The 26909-nt window shown below is 37.1% G+C and overlaps 1 protein-coding gene across 1 annotated transcript in view; it reads left to right on the forward strand.

The window, feature by feature from the left end:
* Positions 1-26909, forward strand: part of LOC101801689 (dynein axonemal heavy chain 5) — a 148261-nt gene that overhangs the window by 91106 nt on the left and 30246 nt on the right. Inside the window, 10 exon segments of the mRNA XM_072034862.1 lie at positions 4525-4743; positions 6480-6656; positions 10849-11043; positions 13946-14101; positions 14373-14555; positions 17786-17956; positions 18335-18713; positions 19883-20154; positions 22065-22229; positions 24524-24791. Coding sequence (XP_071890963.1) covers positions 4525-4743; positions 6480-6656; positions 10849-11043; positions 13946-14101; positions 14373-14555; positions 17786-17956; positions 18335-18713; positions 19883-20154; positions 22065-22229; positions 24524-24791 — 2185 coding nt within the window.

The raw sequence follows: 26909 nt of genomic DNA on the forward strand, positions 1-26909 counted from the left end.
TGGAAGGAAAGGATTTACACTGTGGGAGTGAAGGGGAAGAGTAGATCACCTAACAAAACAGATCAGAGCCAGGACATGTGACTGTGAAAAGAGAAAAATGAAGAATCTTTCAACAGCTGTTAGAGGCTGTGAGAAGCAGAAAAGAGGCATGATCTCCATGCCTTTCAGAGGTCATTTTAATGCCAAGGAATGGTTGTGGATAGGAAAGAAATTAAGACCAAGATTTTGTTAATGTCATTCTGCATGGATTTATTTGCATGTGTACATATGTATATATGTATACCTACATATGTGTAATACATTCTTGAGATTGGTGATGTGAAAACGTGGGCATTGGAATATCTGCAAAACCTGTGTATGTGCTTGCTTAACACTTCCCTAATTTAGCTATGAATCCAACCTTCTCATGATACTCTGAGAAACTCAGAGTAAACTCATGAGGCTCTGAGAAAGATGATACAAAACCAGTGGAGTGTCTAGGTGAAAATCATCAATGACCTGGGCAGGAGGAGCTTGAGGTTGCATTTCCATGAAGAGGTGCCTGTCAGATGCCATGTGCCCAGGAAAGGACTGCAAAAACAAGGCAAAGATGGTCACCCAGCACATCCGCAGAGCACTTCCAGTAACATTTCCTGAATTAACTAAGTAACAGCTGCTTTTCACAGTGATCAGAGTTTGGTCTAGGTATTCCATTCATGAGAAGGGATAGCATTTAAAGATGTGAGGTTTTTCATCAAGGATGACATTTTTATTTAAATGCTTTCTTGGATCAGGACCAGATCTACTCAGTGTTTTGCAAAACTGAGTTTGCAATGAATCAATGAGGCTATGTCAATACTAATAAATTAAACAGTGCTACTGAATTTTCTAGACACTGGATTGTGATCATCTTCATTGTTAAATTGTTTTAATGATCCCTAGTGTGAATTTGGCCTTGGCGAGGCAGTACTTTTTCAGCAGTCTCTGGTCACCTTTCGAAGAACCATTTTCACAAGGCTGTTTGCATGCAATGTGCTGTTTTAGAGGTTGTAAGAGTTCAGTGTGAGCTATTTTACTCTTGTAAACCTCAGTGCCAGAGAAAGGTCTTGGGCATGTTTAATTTAATAGTATAGCTGTAGGCAGTAATTACTTGTTTATTTTTCCTGTTTTTATGTGGAATGCAAAAAGGTTAAGAGCGGCAAGATCATCTCACCACCTGCTATGAAGTCCTCTCTGAAGGCATCCTGGAGTTCAGCCTGTGCCCCTTGTTGGCACAGGTACCGTCTCAATGCTTGTACTGTGCAGACAGAGGCAGAGAATGGATGGAGGCACTCCAAATCTGCTGGAGCAGACATGAGAGGTTTTGTGTGGTTCCCCACAATGCCAATGGCAAGAAAAGGCTGAAGCTGCAGCTCTAACACAAGCCTAGGAGTGTTCTAATGTGGCTCCTTTGTCCACAGTGTGGATCTCATGTCTCTCATCCTCATGATTCATTCACATCAAATCCATTTATTCAGGCTTTCACACTGCATCCAACTGGAACAAATTTTGAATCGTTGCTTTGCTGCGTGACTCAGGGAGATGAAATGAAGGGTGTGAAGCTTGTTCACGTAGCAATGCCACTAAACTTAGAAAGGCCACACTGGTTCTTTGTGGTTGGGAGACACATTTCGTTCCCTCCACTAATTGGCTGAAAACCTTTGTAAGATGCTGCTTGTGACTGTAATAGCCTCCTTGAGCAGAAGATTCTCCTTGGCAGCAAAATTTGCCTTCTGCTCTCGTGGCAAAACTGCGTAGCAAGCTGCCAGCCAACCTACTAGTGATGTCTATACAAAAGCAGTGTTTATACCCATGTAATTTTCAAAAATTGAGCTGGAAAGAAAGGCAGGGAGAGAGCACATAGTGATGATTCCACAGGGTGAACTGAGGCAAGTAGTCTCTCTGCCTTGGGGAATCACATAGGTTGCTCACTCCGGTATGCTAGCATTCGTTCTTGTGCAACCAACCAGTATTCACCACATGTGAGTAAGCAACCTACAAATCAAACCTATACCAATGTGTATTACTACTTTGGGATGATTACCCTAAAATTGGCTGAAAACCTTAGTTAAGTTGTCTATAACATTATTTCTTATAATAAGTAATCTGCTAGAGATCCCTGTCAAGTCTTAAGTAACTAATTTTGGGATTTTTTTGTGTTGAAGTGCAATAGATGTTTTTGTACTCATCTCAAGCATTTTTTTCATTGTGCTAACATCTTCAAGGTTGAAAGCTTTTAAGGGCTTTTAAGAACTGGGAAGTCTGTTTTATCTGTCTTTTACATCTTTCTGGGTAGTTTATTGCTGTATGAAGATCTGGCTTTTTCGTATTTATGAGGCACCATTGCTCTTTTGTATTGGGAATTCACATGGCCATTCTTTTCTTTTGGGCTTACGTGCAGCTGTGATAAATGCCAAGGTGAAATATGAATCTGCACAGCCAGGTGTAAGTTCCCTGTTTTTCCAGCTGTTCTGCCTCTGCTGTTCTTCCCAGCTCTCCAAGGATCTTGCTCCCTGTTCATCCCCTGTGAACAAGGTGAAACAAGGTGTCATAACTTTGTTTTACTCCCATCTGTGGCTTTCACAGATAAGAGAGGGTGTTCTGCGCCAGGATAGGGGTAGGATAGGTGGCAGAGAGAGGGATATGCTGGATCTCATTAAAAAAAGCCCAAGAACAAATGGCTTAATAAGGTAACTGCTTTAATAAGACAATAAGAAGAGGATTATATGATAGCTTGAATGACCAGAAGAGAGGTTTTTTTCTCCATGGACAGGATCTGCTCTGCACAACATGCCATGGGAAAATCCATCCAGGCTCCATCCAACGCTGCATGAACATGGGGTGCACAGCATCTGAAGGGATGTAAGATTTGCCCACTTTCCATATTCTTCTTTTTATTGTTGTCTTATTGAGACATTGCCTTATTAAGACATTAGTTGTCAGGCCTTTCTTACTGACATCCAGAAAGGACCCTGGACTGTCTCTCCCTCTCTCATCTCACCCCCCATGCCATCCCGTGTTGGGGAGGAACAGTGCAGAGGAACACTACCTCACCCGCTCAGAATTCCTGTAGTGTTTAAGCTTTTCCTGAGGGCTCCAGATTCACTAAAAAAAATAACATCAGTGGTTCTGAAATCTGCTTAGCTGGGTCTTAACAAGACTCACTGGTCTGCTGGTTTAACAGTGTTTATCTCTAGGAGATGCTGTTTAATGGGATCTTTGATAAACAGTAGAATAAAAATATTTTAGCTTTCTTACATGATGGATAGTTTTTGAGTGGCCATTTTGCTGGCTTATCTCCATTATAAAATATTTGCTTATCTCTGGGATCTGTCAACAGACTTGGTGGCTACAGTAAAAGATATTTTTGCGGACAGTGCTATTCTCTGGAAATGTATCTCCTGAAGTGGTACTGCTGTGTTGGTTACTGCAGATATGCATCTCTAATTCCTTCCTTGTAGACCTGTCTTTTGAAATCCACCAAACTCCATGCTCCAGCTTTTTTCAATATGCTTAAATCTCAAAACGTGATCTTGGCTCCTCTTATTTTCTATTTTCTTCTTATCCAAAGCAAGAAAAAATTGTGAATTTTAGCATATTTTGATAAACAATCTATCTGTTTAGTCAAGATACAATGCCAAAAAACAACCCAAGGTTATACTGTTTATTAGGAGTCATCCAATAGGTTCCTTGTTCTGTTACTCTTCTGCTGCGATGTAATATAAGTGTCAAGTGTTATATTTGTAGTAAAACATTTTTACAGATTCTCGGTTTCCATCTTCATAACTCTTACAGCAGGAAAAATAGAAATAAGATACATGACCTTTAAACAAGTGTTTTAAATATTTAGAGCAAATGGAAATAGTGTTTATATGTAAGAGTGAATTTCATAAGAATTTTGTCAATTTCTAATCCTTTGCAAACATCTATTTGGAAACACATTCTGGTTATTTTTTATTTTATTTTTATTTTTATTTTCTGTTAGGCATACAGAAATGAAGAGGCCAAATTTAAATGACTGGCAATTTATCATTCAAATTTTCACGGAAACATAAGAAATGTGTCTAAAGCTTTAGTTTCCCGAGGAGCAAAATATGTTTGTTACATTTTTATTGTAGAAGTAATTGATGGGAAAAGAGAGAAGAAGAGTAGTTTCCATTATCATTATTATTATTTTATAGTTCATGAGGCACAATCTTAATTTTCTTTTGCACTGAGAAAATATCACAGAAAACATTGCATGCATTGCCTCATATATCTAGTATACAGCTATTTCAAATTTATTGCGATTACAAATCATTAATCATTGTGTGATTAATGGATCATTCTGAAAATATTATTAAAATATTTTAAGATTGCCTTGAATAATAATAAAAAGGGAAAAACTTCTGTCATGTTGAGCATGTATTTTCAAAAGTACCCATACAGTGTGTGCCACTAGATGAATGTCATTTGCTCTTGCCAAATAACAGGTATTAACTACCCTTTACTTCAAAATGCTTGTAGGCAAATCTAGCTTTACAAGAGGGAAGACTTGCAGCTGCTCAAACTGAACTGAATAATGCACAAAATCAGCTGGATGAGAAGCAGATGGAACTGGATCAAGTACAAGCCATGTATGATTCTGCTGTGAGAGAAAAGCAGGCCTTACTCGACGATGCTGAGGGCTGCAGAAGGAAGATGAACAACGCCACAGCACTGATAGAAGGATTAGGTGGAGAAAAGGTACTGGCACATTATGGGTAGGATCCTAGAACAGAGTTGGTGCTAGTTTTGAGAATACTCTGTAATCATCATTAGTAGTGCTCAAGAAATTCAAGGCAAGGTGATATCTTGATATCATATAGCACTTTATTTTAGTTATTTTTTTTCTAATCCTTCTGTCTATCAAAGTAAAACAATTTCTTGTGTTAACTGAATTCTTATGTGTAATGCTTCATGTCATACCATATGACTCGTATTGGGATAAAGTTCAAATTTAAAGCCAGGGAGCCAAATTCCTCTTAGCATTAGTAAGAGGAATTAGGTTTAACCTAAATAATTGCCCTAAAATATTCATAAGAAGGATTACTCTCTTTTTCTCACCAAGTATTCAAGAATAGAAATTTGAAGCTTGACTAATTTTCTGAATTATATTTTAAGTTCAGATTGCTACTGGAACCTTTCACAGAATTATGGGCTAATCATTATCCTCTGCACTGAGCTTGAAGTTTGCAGTATGAAAGTTGGGAAGTATGCAGATTTTTCTGTCTTCAGCTTCTACTGGAACTTGAGGATTTCCAGAAGAAGCAGGATAGTCTTTTTTTGCATTGGCTGGTTATTTCCTTTGATAAGTCCTCGCTTCCAATCAAACACAGTCAAAACTGATGAGAGCTTTGACTTCATTGAATCCTGTAAGGCCTGGGCATCAGTGTTTGTTTGCATAGATGTGCTTCAAACTGTAATAGTCAACAATGTTAGATGCTTTGGCATATTTTTCAGTGAACTTCTAAATCTATAGATAACACCAAAACAGGAGTTACAGTGCCTTACCGTGGGTTTTCTGAAGCTTTGTGCTAAAAGCTTTTGTAAGAGCTGTTATTTCATTCTACTTCTGAAAATTCAGAGAAAACGATAAGAGACACTTGGAGCCTCGGGCAAAAATGGCACTGATTAAATGTGTATTTTCTCGGTTTAAAGTGTGCAGGTCCTGGCCAAGATTGCATGCAGAGTGATTATAAGGGAATAGAAAACTGTGGAGAAATGAATAAGTAAAACTCAAAAATAGTGTTCAGATAATAACAGTCATGGAATAATTGAGATTGAAAGGGACCTCCAAAGGTCGTCTAATCACTCAAAGCGAGCTCCAAAGATCATCTAATCGCTCAAAGTGACCACCGTGTCCCCATGATCATCACAAGATCATGACGCTGCAGCTGTGTGCAGACCTTCAATTCCTTGTGTTTGTTCTCCACGCTGTGCACATCAGTGTGCAAACATTTCAGAGAGGTGCCCAGCTGTGCTAATTTCCCAGACACAGTATGAAAGCTGTCCTATAGTTCTGTCTGGTAGGCGGTTCTATGTTTATGCAGTTATTGCTTCAGGTGGTCTTCCCTCAGCCCTGTTTTATGAATTACTAGGTCCCTACCATATACACCACACTTTTTTTTTTTTTTTGCCGATTTGACAAACCTCCAGTTCCTCGCATGATCGTTGGTCATCATCTCCCTCGTCTTCATTCCTCCTTTAAAACCCTCCTTACCATTTTGGCCAGGCTGTTGGCAGAGATGCTTATTCCCCACTTAGGAGGCTGTCATCTCTTTCAAGAAGCCTTCTACTTCTGAAAAGGATTAAAAACGAAAATACTCAAGGCTCAAAGAACAGTTATTTACCAGAAAGAAAGAAAGAGATTCCTAGATTAGATCTTTATGTTAGGTTTGTGTCCTGTTAGTCTAATTTTTTAATAATATTTTTACATACAGCTTCGTTGGACAGAAAGCAGCAAAAACTTTCAAAATCAAATTACTAATTTAGTGGGGAATGTCCTTCTGGCCACTGGATTTCTTTCTTACTCTGGACCTTTCAACCAGGAGTACAGGAATTTGCTGCTCCAGTTGTGGAAGAAAGAGATGAACAACAACGAGATTCCATACAGTAATGTATGTGTTCATGCTTTATTCTAACTTTATTCTTTACCTTGGAGAGAAATAATGTTAAGAGCAATCCATTCCATAAAAATACTTAAATGGAAGATATTTATTTACTGGCTGTCATATTCCATCTTTTTTTTTTTTTTTAATAAATACAAATTCTGTACAGTTGACAACTGAGCTTCTAAAAAATGTGTTTTAAAATCCTCTTTATTCTTTCATGCATCACAAGACTAGTACATAAGACAAGGCTCTGCCAAATCTAAGAGAGGGTATCTGAGCTGTGATGCCCTTGAAGAAAATTGCATAACATGGGACATGAGGACAAATGTACCAGATTAGAAGAGATTTACCTTAATATAAGGGGTTCCATTGAGTAGTCAGATTTTTCCCCTATAGTTGGTGTTTTTCACAAATACTGTGTTGTGTCCGCGATTTCAGTCATAATGTAAAGCAAATCAGCAGTAGAAAATAGTAGAAAAAAATAGTAGAAAATAGTAGAAAAAGTAGAAAATATATGGAAGAAAACACCAGTTATAGCCATCTCCCTTAATGTGTTAAGTCCTCACCTTATAATGAATAATTTGTGAATATCTGTTTGTGAATATCACCCCACAACTGGTATTGCTGTGCCCATAGAATTTTCCATGTAGCCTCCCATGTTAGGCCTGCAGGATGGTGCAGAGGTGGAGAGATTGGTCTGCGGCTTCTCATCTGGCTGGGAGTAACACCCCAACCAACTTCCAGGGGCCCAGCAAGATTTATATTTTTTCCCCTTTTACCACCTACAATCCGATGTGCTGCCACTAAAAATCTGTTCTCTCTTGAGATGTCCATTTTTCACTCTGACCTGTGAATTTAAAATATAAAGGGTAATTTGGATGAAAGGCTTTTTTCATATATTTCATATTGCTGACAGAGTACATCAGAAATTCTTTAACATACTGTTCTTAATATGTAAAATCATAAGCACAACAAACTAGTCTAGGAGTAGAAAGCTTCCATTATTTTCATTTAGGCTTTCTTAAGTACAACATTTTAATAATCTAATTTGCTAGAAAAATATCTGTAAAATGGAAACATAGTTTTTTCTTTTTTCAAGCTTCACACTTCACTTTTAGTTTAGTATAGCTAAACTCCTGATTGACATAAAAAATACTCTTATACCCAATTATAGCACAGACTATTATAGGTTTTGAATCAGGAAATGTCACCTCTGCACACCCGTGTATTAGCAATTAATGCCTTTCTGTCACACCCTCTGCTGTCTCCCCACACCATTTAATTCATTTAATTTGAAGTGTCTTGTTGAAACGATTAAGTTAAAAACAGAAAGAAAAAAAAAAAAAGCTGCATTTTTAAAAGCTTGGTTTTACCATTTCAGTTTTCTCCAGCTGTTTAATCCATGTAGATTTGTCACCATAAGGCTGTTCTCTGTGAGTTTATTACAGCTGCTCCTCAACTGTCTGAAGTCTGTGTGGGCAGTGATGGCCTAAAATGCATCTGAGGTGATGTCCCACCATGCAGCTTCAGTTCCCTGAACACATCATATACCACCTTTAATGAAGTGAGCAACTTCTGTGAAGGGACTATGATACAGAACAGGTTCCTTTACATGAACCTTGTTCTTTCCTTTGCCTATCCCAATCTATCCCAAAAGTGCAGGATCTGGCAGTTCTTCTGGTACATATGTTTGCACCAGCCCTGTTCCTACTCCATGACTTTGAGGAGGTCTGTCTAATATTCTTCCTCAGAACTGGAAGATAGATTCATGTGGAAGAAAGAGTTTTAACCATAATAATCAAAACTGTCTTTCTGACTAATCTCTGTCCCATTTCACTTGGTTTTCTGAATTCCTGTGTACATTTTCTCCAGCAGTGAAGGCTGAGAAATAGTTCAGGGAATCTCTCCTACTCTAAATACAGGAATGGACGCATTGAGCCCAAAAGGCTTCCGTCTTCAGCTGTCAAAACTTTTGAAAGAGCAGTTGCTGCTGGAAACTGCTGGGAATAAGTGAGCAACGTGTGTACACACATGGCTCCATCATTGTGAAAGAATTGAAGTTAGATCCCTATTCCTGTTGCATCTTCTTTTTAGGTTCTTGGGGATTTGACACTGAAAACACAGTGAGTGGATAGTGCTTCTCGTAACAGTGATTGACCTTGACTTGGCAGGGTGAACCTCACAGCTCAGCCCAGTATATAGTATGATGTATGAAAATAAATGATTCTGACCTACCCAGCAAAGCTTTCTGAGAGCTCCTGATGAAAAGTAGTATGTAAGGCCTGGATGGATTTATTAATAAAGTACTAGTAACTGTGCAGTCTCAGGCAACATTCTTCACCACCGTGGTATGGGAGTTCCCCTACATACATTTATCCCAGGGAGGCTCTTTCTTAAACTCTGCACATAATGTTCTTAAAAGCTACGTACCTTGGGGAATATCTGTCAAGATTCTTGCCATTTAAGGATGAGAACTTGGATGTAAAATGTCCTTACAGGGAAAGAGAGAACAAACTGAATTTTTGCCTCTGTGAAGATGTTCTGACTGCGTTACCACTAAGCTGCAGCCTTCAAAATTTGAGGAATACTTTTTGATTGTTTCTGTGCTGCTAATATATTTGCTTTTCTCACATGGACAGACTAGATACAGAATGTCGTAATTAACATGTTTCAAACCATAATTGCCGTTCTGTTTAGATAGCTGTTGTTAAGGACAGGATTATGATTTCAGTGACAGTCTATGTAAGAGTGTTTTAATTTAATTTTATTTTTTTCCATTGAATTAAGTGCTCACAAAAAGCAGCAGATGGGCTTCTCTTGATACTTCACACCACAGGAAAGAAAGCAGCTTTGCAGTTCAAGCAAAAAGGCTTGACATCTGCCTTACTTTGTCACAGACTAACTGGTTGTGGGTGTATGAGTCATTTAGGCATAACAATTTAAAGAGAGCTGTTTAAAATTAGCTATCTGTCTTTGTAGCTAGGCATTTAAATAAGATAAGTTTCAAAGACAGTAACTTCCTCCTGCAGTAAAAAAAATAAAATAATAATAATAAAATTTTTGGACCCTAATCCAAAAAGTTCCCCTTTCGGAACTAAGTATGGCTTATATGGCTTTGGGTTCTGAAAATTTTGTTTATTAAATTCTCTACTGTCCTTTTCACAACTGGAAACTGGATTCTTGAAGTTTCTCTCTCTTCTGAAAATGACTTGAGCTCCTTCATTCAAAATCTTCAAAAATAAGAGAAAAAAAAAAAGTCAACAAAGCTTTTGAGTCTTGTAACCATTGATATTACTAACTTGTGATTGTATCACAAGTCTTACAATACTTGAAACCTTGTCTTAGGCATCAGCTGCTAAATTATGTGATTTTTGTAATATACCCAGGCTTTTTGTTTCTTTTTAGACATGTTTGTAGAGAAAGGTTAAAAATAAGAATTCTTGAGTGAAAAATGAAAGGAGCAAATAAAAATCATTCAAGTTTATTCTTTTTAAAATCACATTGTTATTTATTTATTTATTTATTTTTACTTTAAAGAGCTTGACTTATGATTTTAGGCACTGTTTTACTCACATACACATTCTTGAGAGGCCAGTCACCATTCCTAGTGAATAAAATAAAGCAGGTTGGTCTTTAGGGGCAATCAAACTTTAAGAAAATACATGAGTTGGGAAGAGTTTTGACCATAGCAACAATAACTTTCCATGATAGACCACAGTTATTGGTCCATAATATATCTCCTCTTCTTCCTCTCAGTCCACCCACAAGCCATTCCATACTCATGTACATGGCTGGAAGGCACTTTACAACTTTATAGCAGTATGAAGCTCTTCTGACAGAGACAAGCCTTTCAAGGCCTTTGGCCTAGCAATAAAAGAGTTTGCCAATATCAAAATGAACTTGTCATTAGATATTGAACTGGCTTCAGAGTTTCTCCAATGCTGTTGGTCCCTTTCTTTGGTACCATCCATATCTTTTAAGAATTAATAGACTCTCAAAGCTTGAACAGAATTCACTTTCACTATTACCCTACTTCAAAAGTTTAGGCACTGACCTTTGAAGAAAGGAGATAAACAATAAGTACCAAATATATTCTATCATACGCTGTGATCAGAATAAAAATGCAAGCCTTCCATCCAGCATTTTAGTGTAACTCCTCTAACTGCTAGTAATTTTGTCATTACATATTTTCTGCCAGGACCTGAATCTTACTGGTATGCTTGTTGACAATGCCACTGTTGGTGAATGGAACCTCCAGGGTCTCCCAAATGATGACCTTTCAATTCAGAATGGCATCATTGTCACCAAAGCATCTAGATATCCTCTGCTGATTGATCCACAAGGTCAAGGAAAGATCTGGATTAAAAATAAGGAAAAGAATAATGGACTCCAGGTAAATACTTTATTTTTTTTTTACATGTCTGTCCTTTCCTGTCATATTTAGCAATGCAAACTATTTTTCCATCTTATTTTGCCCATTTATTACAGTAATTTGAATCTAATGTTTCTGGTATACAGCTAGACAGAAATTAAAATAAGACTGATGCAAAATCTGTGACCTATCTGTATCAGGGTGAAATAACTTGTACTGCTTTGTTGTTTCCCAGAGAGATAGTTCCAGGAGAAAATTGGGATTATCTGTTATGTAATATGTATTTTTATGATTATTTTTTAAATTACTTTTCATAGAGAAAGAGAAATATAGGGGAAAAGTAAATGACTTGCAAAACTAAGACCAGAGAGTATCAGACAATCAATGCCACATGGGAATAACACTTTAGGGTGAGCATTTTCAGATGACAATAGGGAAAAGAAAAAGTGAGGAACTAGAAAAGGAGCATGGCAGCCTGAGGCAGAATGGAAATCTGGTGATATTTGAGGCATATCAAACACAGAGTTCAAATTTCAGCTGCATCTTGATGACTACATGCATATGATTAAAAAAAAAAAAAAAAAGTATTGCTTATTTTATCCACCTTTCTCAGTTTCTGTCTAGCTTGGGATCTCTAGCCATCCTGCTTGGGATCTCTGTCTTCTATTTTACACAAAATCTTTTTTTTTTTTCTTCCAATCAGCCTACCCTTCACACTTTATTATGCCAATAAAGATAAGATGGATCATGATAAAGATCTAGAAATATATTTTCAGACTAGATCAAGCATGATGCTAAAGACTTAGTTGTTAAAGTATAAAATCTTTCCTACAACTGTAGATTATCACATGAATACCACAGTATACTACCTTCGCTCAAAATGAGAGTGGTAGATAAGGAAAAAAAATTAGAAAGATGGTAAAAACAGGAATATCCAGAGAGCTGTTTACATCATGGTGATGTCATAAGTTAAACTTTTAACCTTCCGTGTACTTATAAGCCTGTACTTATATTTTCTACCACCCTTAGAAAGGCCCAGCATTCAATCCCGCATTAAATGCATTTTCTGGTAGATAGAGCATGCTCACAAAATGGTATAGAAACATAGCTAGCAACAGGAAGTATTAACTGAGAAGAGAGCAAAAATAATAGAGAGTATTCAAAGATCTTGAAAAAATAATGTCTTAAAAATATATTAAAAAAAAGCTCTCCTAAAACATGAGAATTTTATTCACAAAAGGATTTCGGCAGTTTGTGTGAAACCTATTTTCTTACAGTAGATTACATAACTTCCTCTAAATTACATTAGACCTTACTTTGCCCCCCCAAATCTCAGGAAATAATAGACAGAATGATGTATCTCTTATTCCACTGCTCTTGAGACTTGCATCAGGATTGACTCAGGATTTGAGAGAGATGCCAAGCTTAGCGCAGGAGAGGAAACAGTAACTCTCTGAGTTAGGGACCTGTACCAACTCTTTCTACCATATTGTACCTTTTCCCCCAGTAGTTTAAAGCATCCTTCAAGCTGCTACTTCAGTTCCCTCCTTAAAGTGACACTGAGTCTGATTTGCCTGCCTTCCAGATGGCTGTAGCCACTTGCTGGCACACACTTACGGACATGGAGCCTCTGTTCTCTGGTCCAATAATTGTACATGTATACACACGAAAGCAAAGACTGGGAGATTTCTTCTCTCCCCTATTCATAGTTTTTGTACACTATAGGTGATGGTGACATAGTGTCCACCAGGCTTGCCTTGTGGTCACTATGCACAAGTATACAGCCTATGAAATCTCTAAGTCCTGAAGGGTAGTCTCAAAATTTACATGACTTTGAATGTATACACATACAACCTCTAGATACAGAGGAATCTTTTTCGGTGAAAATTCAATCAGCACTGAGCTTTTAGACATCTTTTAGACATCTAGGTGCCAGCTGTGTTGGAAGAATCTGAATTCTCCCCCTGTAGAGTCCAGGAGGAGCAGGGTTATGTCAAGAATCTCAATATTCAAGTGTTTAGATTATGCCTATACATCTGACATATTGTATTTTGCTGTGGTCTTGTTATGGTTATATTCAAGGTCAGTCAGACACTAAATTCTTCTGTCAGTTTCATTTGTATTAAGATTGCACCTTTTTGGTTGAAACAAGTATGCCTATGTTATAACAAAGCTAAAAGTGCATGGTGGTGGAATATAGAACCAATTTTTAAATAATACACTGTTTTAAACCCATGTAATTTGCCTCTAGTGTTTTAAACCCATGTAATTTGCCTCTAGATATTGTAATCATACCTTTTTCGAAGAGTATTCCCTTCAGGACAGGTATTTTATTTTAAAAAGCATGCCTATCCTAGCTTGTTTTCTGATTAAAAAAATAAAATTAAAAAATCATGGGATAACAGATGTTTGGAAAGGCTATCCAGTTCTCATCTCAAAGGTACATATTACAATTATTAAATATAAATAAATGATAAGGGTCTAAGGGGTCTATGTGATTTTTAGTAACTTCTAGACTTGATATTGTGAAATAGAAACTTCATTGGAAATTCAGTATCTGATACGAGATTGTAAGATTGGTTCCTAACTTAACCCTGTAAGTATTTACCTGCTTCACATTAGTGTTTTGAACATAAATCTATTAATACTTAAAAGGTATTAAGATACTACAGTAATTAGATAGATAGACTGATAACTAAATATACAGCTAACATGGAAGAAAAACAGCAAGTGTGATCCTCTGTTCTGTTAACCTTAAAACAAAACTTCCATTCATTTCAGAAGAGGCAAGTATTGCTCCCTAGAATGTAATCATTTGTGTAGATATCCCAGGAGGAATATACTTTCTGAATACTGCAACACATTTTGTGCTGTTTTCTTTGTGCTTGCAAATGCATGCTATATTGTGAACCAACCTTCCTAGGTTACAGCTCTGAACCACAAGTTCTTCAGATGTCACATAGAAGACAGCCTGTCCCTTGGCCGACCTTTGTTAATAGAAGACGTTGGAGAGGAACTTGATCCTGCTCTAGATAACATCCTGGAAAAAAACTTCATAAAATCTGGTTCATCACACAAAGTAAGATGAATTGTGAACATGAAAGTAAAAAGACAGTAGGACAGATGCCGGGTGTCTGATAGTCTGGGTGATGTAGAGATTCACACTTCTGCAACACTTAAAAAGATCAGCAATGAACTCCTGAGTTTTCTTGTTTGTTCCCCTTAAGCAGAAAGTTTTAAAAGTGCAAATATATATATATATATATGTATATTTAAAAAAAAAAAAGATCTTATCTATTTTTCACTGGATGAAATTACTTTTGAAAATTGAGTCATTTTTTTATTTTCAGGTGAAAGTAGGTGACAAAGAGGTGGATGTGATGAAGGGGTTTACCCTTTATATGACAACAAAATTGGCTAATCCTGCATATACTCCAGAAATTAGTGCAAGAACAACAGTGATTGACTTTACCGTTACTATGAAAGGGTTGGAAGATCAGCTCCTTGGCCGTGTCATCCTCACAGAAAAACAGGTATCTAGTAATTTGCAATATTTGTTTAGAAGGAAGAATTGTTCAGCATTCTCACTGACGGTAGATATACATGTATTTTATGTCTTGGCTGAAATCAAATGCAAGAACAAAAATGCACATGTAAGTTTATTTTTCTGTGTTTTTGCTGAAGGACAATGTAGAGCTGTGTTTTAATGGAATGAGAAGACCTCAACAAACATTTGTTTTAAGATCTGGCCTTGAAAAGAGAAAAAAAGAAAATTATTCATTAATAATGCATCACAGGCATATACATGACATACATGAACTGTCTTTATTCCTTTATGTATAACAAATGCTCCTTGTTCAGTCAGAAAACCCTTTTATTTCTGAATTCTTTTTTAAAATTAATTTGAATTAGATGAAAAAAATGCATATGAACTCATACTTCTCTTGCCAGCCATGGTCTAGTGTGCAAGGAGATATGAAACTTTTAAGGAGTCTTCAGCACTGACTTGACCCTGCTCTTACTAAAATTTCCATTGATTTTTTTGTAAGCAAATGTGAGGAAGAAAATTTCCCAGGTGTTTCTCAGAAGTTTTATTTCAAAATACAAAATCTGAGACATCCATCCATCCTCCAAAATAATTTAATTCCTATTCTTAAATTGTTCTTACTTCTTTTTGTGTGATCTAATTTAACAGCCTAGTTATCCAAAAACTTAGAAGTCAATTCATTACAGACACTGGGGACAAGTTTTTTAATCTTTTATTTTTTTTTTTTTATACTGTGGAAGTCAACCAATAAATTATATTGTTCAATTACACTAACACGAAATATTTGTTTCTTTTCTCATTAAAATGAAAGCACAGAAGTTGCATTTCATACCAAATTGAATGGCTTATTTATTTCAAATGGAACATTTTATAACTGCAATTTTGTGAGCAAAGTAACAAAGATTAAGGCATAGGTTAGCAGAGCTGCTGCTTTCAATAAATAACACAGGCAGGCTTGCTTGTGTGAGAGCTGTTCCCCACCTAACAGAATTCATTCCTCCTCCTTCCACTTCACAAAAGCATGTTCTAGAGAGTGTGCTTTAGTGGTGCTGTCACTTTCTCCAGCCACCATCTTTTCCTTTTGTTCATACAAGCATTTTCTGAAGTGCGGACAAGCCTAAGAGCCCTTCCTTCTGTTCCCAACCAGAGGTGAGAAAGTCATTGCTATGCCCAAACTTCCTGTGAATTGTTTCATGAAAACTGAGAAAGTTACAACAGCAGGTAAAGAGGAAAAGCTATCCACAGGCAGGCTGGGACATGTGCTCAGGGTGTAAAACTTTTAATCTTTACTCCAGTAGATGTCTATGTAAGTAAAATTGAACAGCATCAGCAGGAGTGGCTGGGAGTAGCCCAGCTAAGCTACTTGTAGCATGGTGATTATAGACCTCTGATGAGAGACAGCAGTTTAAATCCCTCTTCTCAAGACAGAAGTGAAAGTGGTTTCTCATGGCCTGCAAATAAACAGTCCTACTTTTAAAATCTCAAATAAAAAGTGGTATGAGTACCCTTTAGTTTCCCTCCACACAGAGACCCTCTGTGAATTTTGTTGTTGTTGTTTGTTACTGTTTTTCCTGGACAATTCTACTACAGAATTCTTATTGTATGTATGTAGTAACACCTAGATTGCATTTTGGGGAAAAAAAAAAATCACCGAAAAATATTCTGGATGAATAGCACTAGATGTGCTCTGTATCAGCTGAAGGGAACTGCAAGGGCAATACTTGTTTAGTATTAGTACTGGTTGCTGCACGGGGACATGTTTACTGGTGATCCACATTTATTAACCTATTCATTTAGCAGATATGAAGAAATCACGGTTGTTCTGTCTCTTCTGTCTCAGTAACAGAAAAACGTCCTGCCACAGATAGCCAAAGCTGATGGACCTCTAAAAAATTTAGTTCAAAGAAAAGACTGAGCATTAACAGAGAATCTGAAAAACAAGTTCTCTGTTACAAACAAGAAGACAAATTTCTGATTACTGTTCTAAAGTAATAGATTAAAGGAACCAAAGCATTCTTAAAGACTGTTGTAGTCATCAACAGCATATATGATCAAAGAAGTATATATTATTCTCAGCTTTAAAGTTTTTACTCCCTAAATAACAAAAAGGCTGTCACCTGATATATTTGCTTATTTTCTGAAAGACACACTTTAAAGGCTTACAAATAGAATGGGTGGGGTGTCTGTGCTTAAGATAAACTTGTCCATAAATAGAATTTAAGTATGTACTTAAATTCATGTTCTAATCTTGTGTTAACGAAAGAGGAGAAAATGTGGAAGCTGAACCTGAATGACTGGGGCTTAAATCATTCTCTTCTTTTAGGACATGTTTATTTGTAGCTTCCACAGAGGTACATAATATAGCCCTAGAATATATTATGAACAGTTCCCAAATAAGTTTGTGAGAGTGAATAAATTTGTCACTACTCCTTTGAAATACAAGAGAGCCTCTCCTGTACTCTGTAACTGTGTACATCTCCTTTTTATCTAGCTTGGCACATTGTCAAGAATGAAAATAAACTGAAGCCATAGGTGTAGGTAGACTTGTATTATTAACTGCCTTTTCCTTACAGAAAGGTTGACTCAATTGATTAAATAAAGGTACCCAGCAAGGGTGTCTCTGAGCTGTGTTGGACTGTGCAATATAAATGCTTCATTTCACTTGGCATTGTGTTGACTTGTCTGTCATTGTTCACTTGCCATTGCCTGTCTTGTAGAAATAGAATAAAAATTCCACATCACATAGATAGTAATTGTTGTAGTATTTCCTATTTTCTAAGCAGTAGGGGAGTGTACCTCACAAAGTCACAGGATAATAAAAATTAGAAAAGGAACAGGTCATCCACTCAATTTCCCTAAAAATGTAAAATCGGTCCATAGAATGCATTTTCCAGTCCTTTGTCTGATTTAATTTTCAGTACTTAATGTAATATGACCCTTATTATTTCCCATTGGAAACTAGTTTCAGTGCTTTAAACATCTTACTATGAAGAAGATTTTTTGGGGGGTTAATTCTGATGCTTTTTCACTCCTCAGTGTGCTGCATCAGTCAAACAAAAGTAGTAGACATAAATGACTTCAAAATACAGAAATGTTATATGCTACAGAAAAAGCAGGAAACCCCACAAACTATCATGCATGAAATCATGTTTTCTGTGTCATTTAAGGCATCTTTCTTTGAATTAATCTTAAATATTTCTGATTTTCTGAGTACAGGAACTGGAGGCAGAAAGAGTCAAACTGATGGAGGAAGTGACATCTAACACGAGGAAAATGCAGGAGCTTGAAGATAATCTACTCTTTCGTCTAACCAGTACAGAAGGCTCTTTGGTTGAAGATGAGTCTCTGATAGAAGTCCTAAGAATCACTAAAACAACAGCAGAAGAGGTGAATATTATGTACATTGCAGATATATTTTGTAAATGTAAAGATTATCTGTAGAAAGATCCTTTTTTTGTTTTGTTTTCCCATTTAGAGTTTCTATATAGCATCTGACTTCTTAACAAATAAATGGTAGAAACATTATCATTTTTCATCATGAAAATATTGCAGAATTAAACTATTACCTGGATAGTGTTGCATATTGCAGACATACCTTGCATGTGCACACAGGAAGACACAATGCCTCTGTAAAAACACCGAATGAAGCAAAGCTTGACTAAAAATACAAATGTGATCTTAATCAAGACCTTTTACTTTTGCTTGTGCAGTATAAATCAAAAGTGATGTGACTTAATCTCCATGGTCTTTTCAATTCATTTTAAGGTCAGTGAAAAATTAAGTGTAGCAGCAGAGACAGAGGTGAAAATCAACACTGCACGTGAAGAGTATCGGCCTGTTGCTTGTCGTGGTAGCATCCTTTATTTCCTAATTGTGGAAATGAGCTTGGTTAATGTCATGTACCAAACATCCTTACGGCAATTCCTTGGCATTTTTGATCTGTCAGTGGAAAGATCTCAGAAATCTCAGATCACAGCAAAAAGGGTACTATATGTAATCGAGCATCTCACCTACGAAGTCTTCAAGTATACAGTTCGAGGGCTGTATGAAAATCATAGATTCCTGTTCACATTGCTTCTGGCACTGAAGATTGACTTGCAGGCCAAGAAAATTTCACACAATGAGTTTGAGACACTGATCAAAGGTAATTTCTCTTTAAAATCTGCTCTATTTACATATGTCTGTGAACTGCCTAATTCAGATTTTGCCCTGCTTACAATAGCAATATATTGTATCCAGGAGGAGCAATGATTTTTAACTGGTGAATGAATGCATGTATATTGCACAACAGAGGTTTACAATATAAATTTAACAAAATCAACAGTATAGATTATTCACTGTCAAAATAAAGCTGAAATCAGTTATATGGTTATTTAACTGTTTTGCATTGGATAACAGAAAAAAAAAAATACTTTATAAGAGACTGGGTAATTTTCTCCTGTGTACCCCTTTTTGAGTTTCCACATACCTTCATCTGTGAGGTTGGAGACAGTCAGAAAAATCTCTTTTTATTGCTGGTGAGCAGGCATATGAATGCATTAGAACTCTGTATATTAAAGTGTCAGCATAAAAAAGAAAAAAGTGGAAATTTGTTACATATTGTAAAACATTGTTATATGTCAGCTCCACTACATTATGCTGCCTCTGCATTTCACTGCTAAGACACAATGACAAAGAAAAGTTTTGGTAAAACTTATAAAGTTCTGGTGGAGGTGGACTTCGCTGTCTCCAAAACAAGCACGATCACATACCAAGATAAATTCAACAGGGTATGTGCCATCCAAATATATCAGCTTGTTTTGTGAACACCAGTTTAATATTCAGCTTGGCTCAGCTGCATAGGAAGTACAAATGGGCACGATGCTGGAGTGGTGTGTGAGCTAAGTGGTTGTTGAAGTTACATAGTTCTGGAAATGGGTGCATGGTGTGCTTTCTTGGTCTGTAGTCTAAATGAAGGGAGACTGGGCTAACCATAGGTCCTTCCCAGATCTGGAGTGAATACCTGGGTTTGAGTAACCTTTTAGCTAGGAAAGCATTACTCTAACTCTACAGATGGATAAAAAAGAAGCTCAAAAAATATTGGGATATCAACTTTGGGAGGCACTGAAACCATTTATCGTTTATGACCCCAATCTGTCTTTGTTAAATAATTCCTTTATGCAAATTCTAGATCTCCATGTCTTGGTTTGCAAAGATTTTTACTCTCTAAATAACAAAAATAAATATTTTTGATTACTTGTTATTTTTTGTTTTATCAATTTTATTTTATTTTATTTTATTTCTTTTCCTATACAATGCTTCTTTGTTTTGCAGGAGGTGCCAGTTTGGATCTGAATTCCGTGGAACCAAAACCAAAAAAGTGGATCCTTGATGTGACATGGCTCAACCTTGTGCAGTTGTCTAGCTTGAGCCCTTTTAGTCAGCTTCTGGTGCAAGTTGTTAGGAATGAGAAGGCTTGGAAAGCTTGGTTTGATGCAGAAGCACCTGAAAAAGCCATTATTCCTGATGGTTATGACAGCTTGCTGGATCAGTTCCGTAAACTGCTCCTTGTCCGTAGCTGGTGCCCTGATCATACTGTTGCCCAAGTAAGATAAGCTTTCGTACAGTGTTTATGCTATATGGTGTCTCCTGTAGAACTACTAGTTCTAAGCTTCTGTCCTCTGACTTTGTTTTTATCATAATATGTGTTGCAGAATGAAGTATTTTGAAAATGAGAACGAGTTTTGAGGTCCTTCTAATACACATGAAAGAAATATTTATTTAGTTGTAACAAAACATTGTACTTGATCTGTAAGAATGCCAGTCTTTTTGCGTGGCATTTCTTAAGTGGAACCATGAAACTTGTGAAGCAATTACATTTGTCCAGAGAATTAGAAGATGCATCCCTATTTCTTCACACAAGAAGTGGAAAGAGAACAGCTCACATTGATGACAGGTGCAATAAAATAGCCGAACTGTTTACTTACCTGTAGCTCCATGCTGAGGAAGTAATAATTAAGACTGTCTCATTGCAGATATGGTAAGAGAAACTGTAACAGAATAGCAGTTTCTCAACAGGATGAGATATTTCAATTTTCTTTTCCATATAGGTTTATGAGATGTTCGAACCTATCAGTATATCTTATTTTCAATTTTTTTTTTTCAATCTTCAGCTGCACTGAAAAGTAGTACTTCTGATTTTCTTCCATATCTCAACTTTATACATTAGACATTGTGATAGCATCCATGTCATATTTAGGGGACATCACTTTTTTTCAGGGACCTATTCTTCAACAAGATCCATGAAGGATTCATCCTTCTTGCTTTCCTATTCTGTTGCTGGCAAAGGAAAGAAGTATGGGAACTCCACAATTTAAACAGTCCAAAATAATAAAGCTGCTGCTGCTTATCCATTAATACTTATATTGTCTTGAAACAACCATCTTTGAGACAGAATGTCTCTGAACAGTAATTTCAAAAAGTGTAATTGTTTTAATTGTTGAGGAAAAGGGAGATCCTTTTTATTATTATTTTCTTTCTCTCTTCTTTTCCTACTTTCCCCAAACATTATAAAGTTTTACCTCTTTTAACTAGGGCAGAAGTCATGCTTAATAGTGGAAAGTGTATTTATTGATGTTTTGGTTTTTTTTTTTTTTTTTTTTTTTTTGGATCTGACATTTTCCTCAGTCCCCTTTGATCTTGGGTGTTTCTTTCTGTAATGCACTCCTCAGAATCTGTGCTAGTAGTTTACACAGTTGGAGAATCATGGCTCTCAGAAAAGTCTTTTACACACCAGGATAGCTTAGAAATCCTTTTACAAATGTCCATGCAAAGAGGAAAACAGAGGCATAAGGAATGCTGAGACCTTCAAGGGTTAAGTCTGAACTGTGTTTATATTCTGTAGAAACAGATACTTAGTGTAGGACTTGCATTTGGTAGCCACCAGGCAGGAGAATTCTGTTTGTATTTCCAGCAAATCGATGGAAAACTCTAAGCGAGTCAGTTGAAAGATCTGTTTAGTCTGCTATGCTGTAGAGCCAGTGCCAACAATACATTCATGGACGAGCTAAGAATGGGGCTGCTATAAAGCAGCTCTTTCACTTGGCTTTCTACCAAGCTTTAGCAATCAGTAATTTAAGAGCAACATTTTGGTTGTCCTCAGAGCCAACAGTGGATCTATTTTGCATGGATTTCTGTAGTTCTTTAAAAAAAAAACATTTAGCATACTCAAACAACAATGCTCACAGATTGGCTGCTGTGTGAACAGAATTCTTTTGTTTCTTTCAAGTTTGTTACTTGAGAATTTTAATAGTTGCAACATGTAGGACTGTAACTTTTCTTTTGTTAAAGCTGAAAATAAAAGTTTAAAAAATTGTTGTCATCCAGTGCATAGATATTGGCAAATTCCACATCAATGATTATTGATAAATAAAAAAAATAAAGTGTGTATATATACATATATATATATATATTCTTTTTTTTTTTGTAACTTTTGTTGTTGTTGTTGTTGTTTTAGGCTCGACACTACATTGCAGAATCCCTGGGCATGAAATATGCAGAAGGATTTATTCTCGAGATGGAAGCAATGTGGACAGAAAGTGACTGTTGAACACCTTTGACATGCTTTTTGTCAGTGGGGTCTGACCCCACTGAAAATATAGAACGTCTTGCAAAATCAAAGGTATCCTCAAGTCCATGTAAACACATTAGCTGATTCAGATTGGATTCCTATTTTCTTTCTTGGCTTATAGTATGAATACAAATTTGAGTGTCAGCTTTAAGATGGTGTCTTCTGTCACCTATTTGGCCCATCAACACAAATGGACTCCTAGATAGTTCCTTACACTTTCTCCAATAGGATTTAGTTTCTGTAATCAATAAAGAGAATGAGTGGCTCCTTTGAAAGCATTTCAGAGTACATGATTGAACTGTAACACTAACTTGCATCCAGGAGCTGAGTATTTCTATCCCACTGGCCATACAAGCAGGCAAGGGATACTAACCTCCTAACAGAGTTCCTTGAAGTTAGCCAGTCACTCAGAGTCACTCTTGCAACCAGGGGAACAAAACTCTCCCATTCTGCCAAATCTTAAGCAAAACCTTAGTTTAGTAAAGTGCTCAAAGATAGACGGTGCTCTGCAGTTGACTGTTAAAATCCATCAGGTTTTGCTGCCATTCCAAAAGTATATTGCAGTGGGTAGTTTTAAAGTGCTTTCATGTTTTAAGGAAGACTATATAGAGCAACAGGAAGTCAGGCTGCAAAGGTGCCGAAGAGATTACCTAGTTTATTCATGCAGGGCTTACTAATGGCACCTCTAAGTATGATATTAACAATATAAACCACTCATTTACAGTTGACATTCTTCAAATTCATGACAAGAATATATTTTTCACTCTAAGATTTTATTGTTCAGATGTCTTCCCCTCAAAGAAATGGAAACAGTATCTGTGACTACTGAGCTATATAGACTTCTTTATAAAGCAGGCAAACTATCTTAAAACTAATTGGATTTCTGCCCCCTATGAATTTCTGCCCCCACTTGAATTCAAACCTTTGAATTAAAATGAAATTAATCTTATCTAGCTTATAACAATGTTAAAAACATATACTTTAATTATTATACAGTTTGTTTCTTACTTTAGGGGCCTTCAGCAGAACTGTCAGGGACACTGAGCTGACTAAAATTATAGGATTTTCATCTGCATGGTGCATTAAGATGACACATATGTTGGTCTTACTATTTACAGAAATATTCTGTAGGCAGACATTTTGATACAATTATTTCAAAAGGAGTAAAATGAGGACAATCCATAACAAAAAAAAATATTTTCTTCCTTCTCTTGATGTTTCTATAACCTTTACTGATTGTACATTTGAGAGGTAACTGCTGAGAAGAGCAAGTTACGAGCATATGCTTTGTTAGAGAATACTGAACCAGCTGAATATATATGCAATCTGGAGGGGTAGTTGTAGTGTCTGACTTAGAGAAGTGCTAGCTGTATTTCTCCTTAGAACAGACAAAGGTTTTGCTCCTTCAGCACGCAGCCAACTTCACAGCTTATTCAGCTTTGCTTCTTGCAGGTTATTTAGCTTCTCTTCCTTTAGCTGCATTTTCAGTTTTCACTGATCTGAGGGCAGGATATAGCTTTTCTGATCTTTGGTGTTTTCTTCTTAAATCTTTTGCCAGGATGTGGAGGATCATATGCAGTAGCTGCATTTATACTATTAAATAAAATCAGGTCAGGGCCTGTTCTCTGACTGTAGGGTCAAGTGACCTGCCAGCTTCACATGGTTAAGCTTTTTCTCTCACAGCCTCATCTGCACTGTTTAGGACTGTCTGACTTCTTTTTGGTTTCACAGAGACAGAGAGTTTCTAGCAGGAAAACTTAAGGTTAAATTTGCAGCTTTTAGCTAGTTGAAAATAGGCCCACATTGATAGGTCTTGATGCAGCTCATGGCTCACAGCATAAGAAGTCTGGGCCAGGAAACCATCCATGAAACTCAGCCTTTTCACCAGTTCTTTGCCCACGGCTTCATCTGTACCTACAATGTGTATGGACTAACATACTCAACTGGGCTTGACAATTCTGTTTCTTCCCTGTTGGGACTCAGGCAGCCAACCTAAGCCAGGGGACTGCGTATTTAACAACAGTAAGAATTATAAAAAAGAGGGAGTTTTGCCTGCATGTTACCCATGGACTGGTATGGTCCTGATAGCAACCTGGTCGGTTTGTCTTTTTCAGATCCCTTTTTGAGGGCTTTTTTCATCTTCTGTTTTTCTGAATGATTGCACTTGGAGGTTTGTGCTCTTTTGCTTACTCTGTTTTAGTATAATTAATCTCCACTGATTTGAGAGGTTTTCTTTGTGGCACAGTGTCACTACATACTGGCTTACAGAAGCAGTAAATCATGTGGCTAATCATTCTAAAGAACTGCATTAAAAAACAATACAATGCGTTTTTTTCTCCTTCCAGAACATTCCCTGTCGTGCCATTTCAATGGGTCAGGGCCAAGAAGTCCATGCAAGGCGCCTGTTAAATCAGTGCATGCAAGATGGAGGATGGCTTCTGCTACAGAACTGCCACCTTGGCTTAGACTTTCTTAGTGAATTAATGGACACCATCACCACAACAGAAACGATGAGTGAAGGTTTCAGGACCTGGATCACTACAGAGGCTCACCCAGACTTTCCTATTAATCTTTTGCAGTCATCTATCAAATTTACTAATGAACCACCTCAAGGTAGGAAAACATGCTTTTTGGGGTGGGTCTAAGTGGGAAGAGGAGGGGGAAAAGGAGCTTGATTTTGTTTCTCCTCTGTATCACTGTTATCTGTGCAGTGTTTTAGTCTTTATTCTCTGTTGTTTCATTAGCTAAATACAGCACTATGTTAGTCATTCTTGCAATGTATAAAGCATGAACCTTTGGGGGAGAAAATGGACATTGTTTTGTGACAGAAATTGATTGTCATTTCGTTGTTTGGATAGATCCTGTGGATCATGTCAGTGTTCCTTTCTTAAGCTTAGTGCAAGCCATCACTCTTTTCATGCCATCCTGTTAAACCCAGCCAAAGATGCAGAGAAGAACTGATCCTCTGCTCTCCTGGGTAAGGAAATGGAAGAGTTCTTCTGAACATCCACCCACAACCTTCCTAGTTGCAGTGTGTTGCTGTGGCTGTTGCTTCTTGTTATGTCATATGGCACTACTGAGAAGAGTCTGATCCCAGCATTTTTTTTAATGTGCTTCAAGTATTTGTGAGTAGCTATAGAATCACCCCTTAGCCTCTGTCACTGCAAGACAGTAAATAAAAAACCATGGTAGATCTGGCTACTGGGGTTTACTTAAGAACAAGTGAAATTAGGGCTTTTAGGCAACGTGATTATTTGAAACACTCACTGTTTCATGCTCCCACAATCACATAACATTGCATTAAATTGGTCTTGACTTCCCTTCCTATCACAGATATCACAGCTGGTCCAGGAAGGTCAGAGAGAAAGTCAGCAGGAAGATATGTTGTTTTCATGCTGTGTAGCTGCATGCAGCTACCAGTCTTGAACATTATTGGCCAAGGTCCCTGGGCATCCTCTGATATTTGTCTTCATACGTTGCCTCCATCTCCAGGATCTTGCCCCACTTCTGTGATGTTTTCTTTGGCTGAGATGTCCTTCTTGTGCTTTTCTGCACTGTTAAGCCCTCAGTTTTCCTAAACTTAATAGTCTGTGTACAGAAGCACAACTTGTGAACAGTGGTAGTTCTGGCTTACATCATTCTGACTCAGCCAATTTTTGTAGCCTGTACAAGTTGCAGCTGCCAAGTAAAAGGTTTGTGCTTTAGAGTTCAATATTTCAGTTTTGAACTGTCGCTGTCCCACATATGTACACACAGTTATCTGCTGCTTTTCAGTGTTCACAGTTTAAGCTGTTTTTTGCATATCTATTTTTGTAGGTCATGCATTTGCAGCACCCCACCACATTTATAGACTTCTCCCATTTCTCTTGTATACCCAAAGTAGACATTTTGTCTGAGGGGAAGCCTGACCGGTGCTAAGGAAAAAGTGATAAGAACTTCCTTTAATCTGCTGGCTATGTTCCTTCTAAGGCTGCCTACTATCTGGTTTGTCTTATTGGCTAGGAGAGTGCTATTTTGTCTTGTAGTCATCCTGGCATCTGCAATAACCCTGAGGTGCTTACCAGTAGGATTTGGCCAGTTGGACCCCAGTTCGTACAAATTCATGGAGTTAGTCTGCCACAGTTCTTGCTGAACTTCATGCAGGTTCTATTGGCCAAGTCTTCAACTTTATACAGATTCCTCTGGACTGTTGTTCTGCCATTTAGTATATCAGCCACTCTTTCTAATTTAGTGTTGTCTGCAAATTTGTTGAGGTTGCCCTTTATCTCCTTATTCAAGAAATTGATGAACATAATGAACAATGTCTGTTCCTGGTGTACTCCTCTTTTTCTGGCTGCCAGAAAACTATAAGCAATTGATTACTTACTAATCTTTGAAACTAGTAGGCAACCTGCTGGCATTCTATGATGAGGTGATTGGTTTAATGGATGAGGGACAGTGAACGGTGTTTTTTATCTTGCCTTGAAAAAGGCTTTTGACACAGCTTCCCATAACATCCTTACAGACACACTAATAAGGTAGGGATTACGTAAGTGGACAATGATGTAGACTGATAACTGTATGAAATGCCAAGCTCAAAGGATTTTGGTCAGCTGCATAAATCCAGCTGGAGAGCAGTCACTAGTGATGTACCCTAGGGATCAATACTAGGGTCAGCAATGTTTAAAATTATTTAAATGTTTAAATTTTAATATGTAAATTTATATATATATAAATGCTTAAAGAAAATGT

The sequence above is a fragment of the Anas platyrhynchos genome, chromosome 2 (assembly GCF_047663525.1).
Source record: "Anas platyrhynchos isolate ZD024472 breed Pekin duck chromosome 2, IASCAAS_PekinDuck_T2T, whole genome shotgun sequence".
NCBI classification, from domain to species: Eukaryota; Metazoa; Chordata; class Aves; order Anseriformes; family Anatidae; genus Anas; species Anas platyrhynchos.